The 5,000-nt window shown below is 47.7% G+C and overlaps 1 protein-coding gene across 1 annotated transcript in view; it reads left to right on the forward strand.

The window, feature by feature from the left end:
* wdr62 (WD repeat domain 62) overlaps positions 1 to 5,000 on the forward strand; it is a 36,497-nt gene that overhangs the window by 20,925 nt on the left and 10,572 nt on the right. Inside the window, exons 17-22 of the mRNA XM_030066459.1 lie at positions 190 to 265; positions 722 to 833; positions 2,321 to 2,384; positions 3,057 to 3,170; positions 3,868 to 3,998; positions 4,458 to 4,522. Coding sequence (XP_029922319.1) covers positions 190 to 265; positions 722 to 833; positions 2,321 to 2,384; positions 3,057 to 3,170; positions 3,868 to 3,998; positions 4,458 to 4,522 — 562 coding nt within the window. The remainder of the gene's footprint in view (positions 1 to 189; positions 266 to 721; positions 834 to 2,320; positions 2,385 to 3,056; positions 3,171 to 3,867; positions 3,999 to 4,457; positions 4,523 to 5,000) is intronic.

Below are 5,000 nucleotides of genomic sequence, written 5' to 3' on the forward strand. Positions count from 1 at the left end.
CAGACTGAGACCAGATGTTGGACACCATCTTCTCCTCTGGACGTGCAGGGGTTCAGGTCCCATGGGGAGCATTTCCTGTTAGCTTAGCTTAAAGACTTGAAGTCTATGGGAGTTGTTAGCCTGGGCGTGGTCATGGGGCAGGTGTGTGCTGTGGGACAGCAGAGCTCAGGTGTGGCTGTCGTCCTGCAGGGTGTACGACGTGGAGAGCGGGAAGATGAGGAAGTGCTTCAGAGGCTCGTCCAGTGACGACGGAGCGCTGCTGAAGGTGGGCGGGGCCACCACACACACCACACACACACCACACCTGCAGCTACCTGTCAGTCTGTCACATCTTAGAGCACTCAAGTCTGTCATTAGGAGCCTAAATGTAGCTCTCCATGGACCCACACACACACACACACACACACACACACACACACACACGGTCCAGGTGATTCATGTGCTAGTCAGGCTCAGCTCTTTTTCTTTCATTTGGAGTAAAATTGGAAAATTGCAGTAAATTGCATAAAAAATTAAAATTATTAAGAGGCAATGTCTATTATAATTATTGTAGTTACATATTTAAAATGATTTACTTTGTTTTTTGGGGCTAATTTCTGTCTGGTTTCCTGTGAAGCTGCTGAGGGGACAGAGTGTGTGTACGACTGCTGTAGTGTGTTCACTCTGTGTGTGTGTGTGTGTGTGTGTGTGTGTGTGTGTGTGTGTGTGTGTGTGTGTGCAGGTTCAGATGGACCCGTCGGGCACGTTCCTGGCCACCAGCTGCTCTGATAAGAACATCACCATCTTAGACTACGAGTCAGGAGAGTGTGTGGCCTCGCTGTTCGGACACTCCGGTGAGCACCGCCCCCTCCCAGCCGCCACTGCGGGCCGTCACCGCGGGGTTCACCTTTCACCTTTCACCTTTCACCTTTCGGCTTTATCTTTCGGCTTTCACCTTTCACCTTTCGGCTTTCACCTTTCGGCTTTTACCTTTCGGCTTTCACCTTTCACCTTTCGGCTTTTACCTTTCACCTTTCGGCTTTCACCTTTCGGCTTTCACCTTTCACCTTTCGGCTTTCACCTTTCACCTTTCGGCTTTCACCTTTCACCTTTCGGCTTTCACCTTTCGGCTTTCACCTTTCACCTTTCGGCTTTCACCTTTCACCTTTCACCTTTCACCTTTCGGCTTTTACCTTTCAGCTTTCACCTTTCACCTTTCGGCTTTTACCTTTCAGCTTTTACCTTTCGCCTTTCGGCTTTTACTCTTTACCTTTCGGCTTTCACCTTTCAGCTTTCACCTTTCACCTTTCAGCTTTCACCTTTCAGCTTTCACCTTTCACCTTTCACCTTTCAGCTTTCACCTTTCGGCTTTTACCTTTCACCTTTCAGCTTTCACCTTTCACCTTTCACCTTTCGGCTTTCACCTTTCGGCTTTCACCTTTCACCTTTCAGCTTTCACCTTTCAGCTTTTACCTTTCACCTTTCGGCTTTTACCTTTCACCTTTCGGCTTTTACCCTTTACCTTTCGGCTTTTACCTTTCAGCTTTCACCTTTCACCTTTCACCTTTCGGCTTTCACCTTTCACCTTTCGCCTTTCACCTTTCGGCTTTCACCTTTCGCCTTTCACCTTTCGGCTTTTACCTTTCGGCTTTTACCTTTCGGCTTTCACCTTTCGGCTTTCACCTTTCGGCTTTCACCTTTCACCTTTCGCCTTTCACCTTTCGGCTTTTACCTTTCGGCTTTTACCTTTCGGCTTTCACCTTTCACCTTTCGGCTTTTACCTTTCGGCTTTCACCTTTTGGGTTTTACCTTTCACCTTTCGCCTTTCACCTTTTACCTTTCACCTTTCGGCTTTTACCTTTCACCTTTCACCTTTCGGCTTTCACCTTTTGGGTTTTACCTTTCGGCTTTTACCTTTCACCCTTCGGCTTTCACCTTTCACCTTTCGGCTTTTACCTTTCACCTTTCGGCTTTCACCTTTTACCTTTCGGCTTTTACCTTTCACCTTTCGGCTTTTACCTTTCACCTTTCACCTTTCGGCTTTCACCTTTTGGGTTTTACCTTTCGGCTTTTACCTTTCGGCTTTCGGCTTTCGCCTTTCGGCTTTCACCTTTCGGCTTTCACCTTGCGGCTTTCACCTTTCACCTTTCGGCTTTCACCTTTCACCTTTCGGCTTTCACCTTTCAGCTTTTGGCTTTCAGCTTTCACCTTTCACCTTGCGGCTTTCGGCTTTTGGAGCTCCACAGCACGGCTGAAGGGAGCCTCCATGTTTTTAAGGGGGCGGGGCTCCTGGTTGGTGGTGAATGTGTTTGACCTGCCTGCTCTGTTCTTCCTCCTGCAGAGATTGTCACCTGCATGAGGTTCAGTCAGGACTGCAAACACCTGATCACCGTGTCAGGAGACAGGTGAGCCTCCCTCTGCCCATCACACCCACTCAAGAATTTAATTTGGGCAAACAGGAGAATGTAGCAGCAGTCAGTCTGCCGCACAGCCACTTCCTGTTTACGGTTGAGGAGCGCAGGCAGGAGGAAGTGGCATCACGTCGGCAAGCGCCGTGGGGGCGGAGCCTCAGCCACGAGGCACAGCTGTCACTCATTTATGACTGACAGGCACATATTTCATACATGGGACGGAGCACGTGAAGCTAGCATGTGGCTAAGATTAGCACGGTGTGGCTAGGCCCTGTGCAGCGGCTGGACAGACCGTAACCATGGCAACTGGAAGCAGCAGTCTGCATCATGTGATGCGTGTTGTGAATCAAACAGCAGGTTTCCTGCTTTCTAGCTCCTCCCATTCACTTCAGTGTCAGTGGCACCAAAGTGCAGCACCGGGCCGGATGTGGCCGGCCGGCGCTGTGGCGTGATGTCACTTCCTGCCGCGCTGAGAGGACAGGTGCTGCTGCTGTACCTCCTGTGTTGGTGCAGAGGAGCTGGGGCTCCACTAGAGGGCAGCAGCCCCTCTGTTGATGTGTTGAGCAGCTTCTGTGTGTTGTGTTGTGTTGTGTTGTGTTGTGTTGTGTTGTGTTGTGTCGTGTCGTGTTGTGTGTTGTGTCGTGTCGTGTCATGTTGTGTGTCCAGCTGTGTGTTTGTGTGGCGGCTGGACTCCCAGATGACCAACACCATGAGGAAGAAGCTGGCGAGGCCGACGGCCGGAGACAAGAGCAGCAGCAGCAGGAAGCAGCGCGGCATCAGGTAGCAGCAGCCAGCTCTTCAAAATAAAATCAGCTTCTAACAGCTGAGCACATGTAGCTCAAAAACATGAGGAAAACTCCTCTGAGCCAACAAGCCTAAACCCTGAATCAGAGAGAAATTAGTGGAAAGAAACAAGAAAATGACTCAAAACAAAAAGCTCAATGTGTGAGTGTGTGTGTGTGTGTGTGAGTGTGTCTATCTGTATGTGTACATACCAGTGTTTGCATGTCTGCTAAAATTAGGTGAGAGAGAGAGAGAGAGAGAGATACACAGAGAGAGAGAGAGAGACACACAGAGAGAGAGAGAGAGATACACAGAGAGAGAGAGAGTCAGTACTGGCCCGCTGGTTGAACAGCCTGTTCCAGGGCTTCACATCAGTTGGTCTGGATTCGTCACTCACTCCTTGATAGATGGTTTTTCTCTTCATAAACAATTAAATTCAACAGTTTTAGTCCAAATGTTACATCAGTGATCAGCCACATGCAAATCGTAAAACTGTCCTTTTTCTTCTGAAATGTGACACACAAGCAGTTTTTATTTCCTGATAGCACAGTGTCCATTTCTTATTTTATCTTATTGTATTGATGTTTTTGTTTAAGCATCCTGAGTAACTGCATGAGAGCGTGTCAGTGATGTCCTGTGCTGAGTCAGCAGGAGCGGTGGTGATGCGTCTCCTCTTCCTGCTGTGTCCCTGCAGGAGGGAGACCTTCATCTCCGTGCCCTCAGCCAGGCTGCCGCACCCTGAGGAGGAGCAGGAGGAGCACGAGGAGCAGGAGGAGCAGGAGGAGCAGGACCCCAAGACTCCCGCCAGGCTGGACTCCACTCAGGGTGACGAGGAACATCTGCCTGCGTTTTCATAACCTCTGAAACCTGACAGGATCCATCTGACCGATCTCCAGAAACACAGGAAAATCTGCAGGAAATCAATAAAAAGTTACAAGAAAATGAGCTGAAATTTAGCAAAAAATAAATAAATAATAATAATAATGTTTGTGTGTGTATAGATTTTCCCTAATTGTTTTTTTTTTAAATATAGTTTTTTAGTATTTTTCTCTCTCTTGTTTTGTAATTTCCAGGTTGTTTTCTTCCTTTATTTCTGTCTTTTTTTTTTTTTTTTTAAACTATAACTTTAAAATAGATTATTAAATATGAATTAATTTCCAGGCCATTTTCTTGGAGTTTTTTTTTTTAGTAATTTCCTGCAGCTGGTCAGGTGATTTCTGGAGGAGTTGCTCATCAGCTGAGGCTGCTGTTTTTAGCTGAACGTTTCAAACTTTCTCTCCCCAGAGTTCCCTGCAGAGCCGCAGCTCCTCCAGACCAACGGCAGGCTCCCCATGTGGTTCCGCAAACTGGTGAGTCTCTGCTCCCACGCCGTCACACGACTCGTAACGCCGTCAGGTGGAATCTGCTCTGATCTCAGTGACCGGATCAGGATTCATCAGGATTCAAAGATTAGATTTGGAAGTAAACATGAAGTTACGGACTTGAGCTCTGAGCCGAATGATTTATTTTCTGTTTGGACAGAAACATTTATTAACTTTCACGCTTCATCTGAAGGCGACCGTGTGTGTGTGTGTGTGTGTGTGTGTGTGTGTGTGTGTGTGTGTGTGTGTGTGTGTGTGTGTGTGTGTGTGTGTGTGTGTGTGTGTGTGTGTGTGTGTGTGTCAGAAGGGGAGAGAGGAAGTGATGCTGTTTATGTGTACTTTCTGGTGGTAATACCCACTAACTGTAATATTTGTACTGGTGATTATCCTTTACCTGATGTGACGTAACTGGGGATCGACTAGTCATCAGTCAGAAGTTATCAATAATCAGTCTGATTGACGTGCC

This window comes from Myripristis murdjan, chromosome 13, assembly GCF_902150065.1.
Source record: "Myripristis murdjan chromosome 13, fMyrMur1.1, whole genome shotgun sequence".
NCBI classification, from domain to species: Eukaryota; Metazoa; Chordata; class Actinopteri; order Holocentriformes; family Holocentridae; genus Myripristis; species Myripristis murdjan.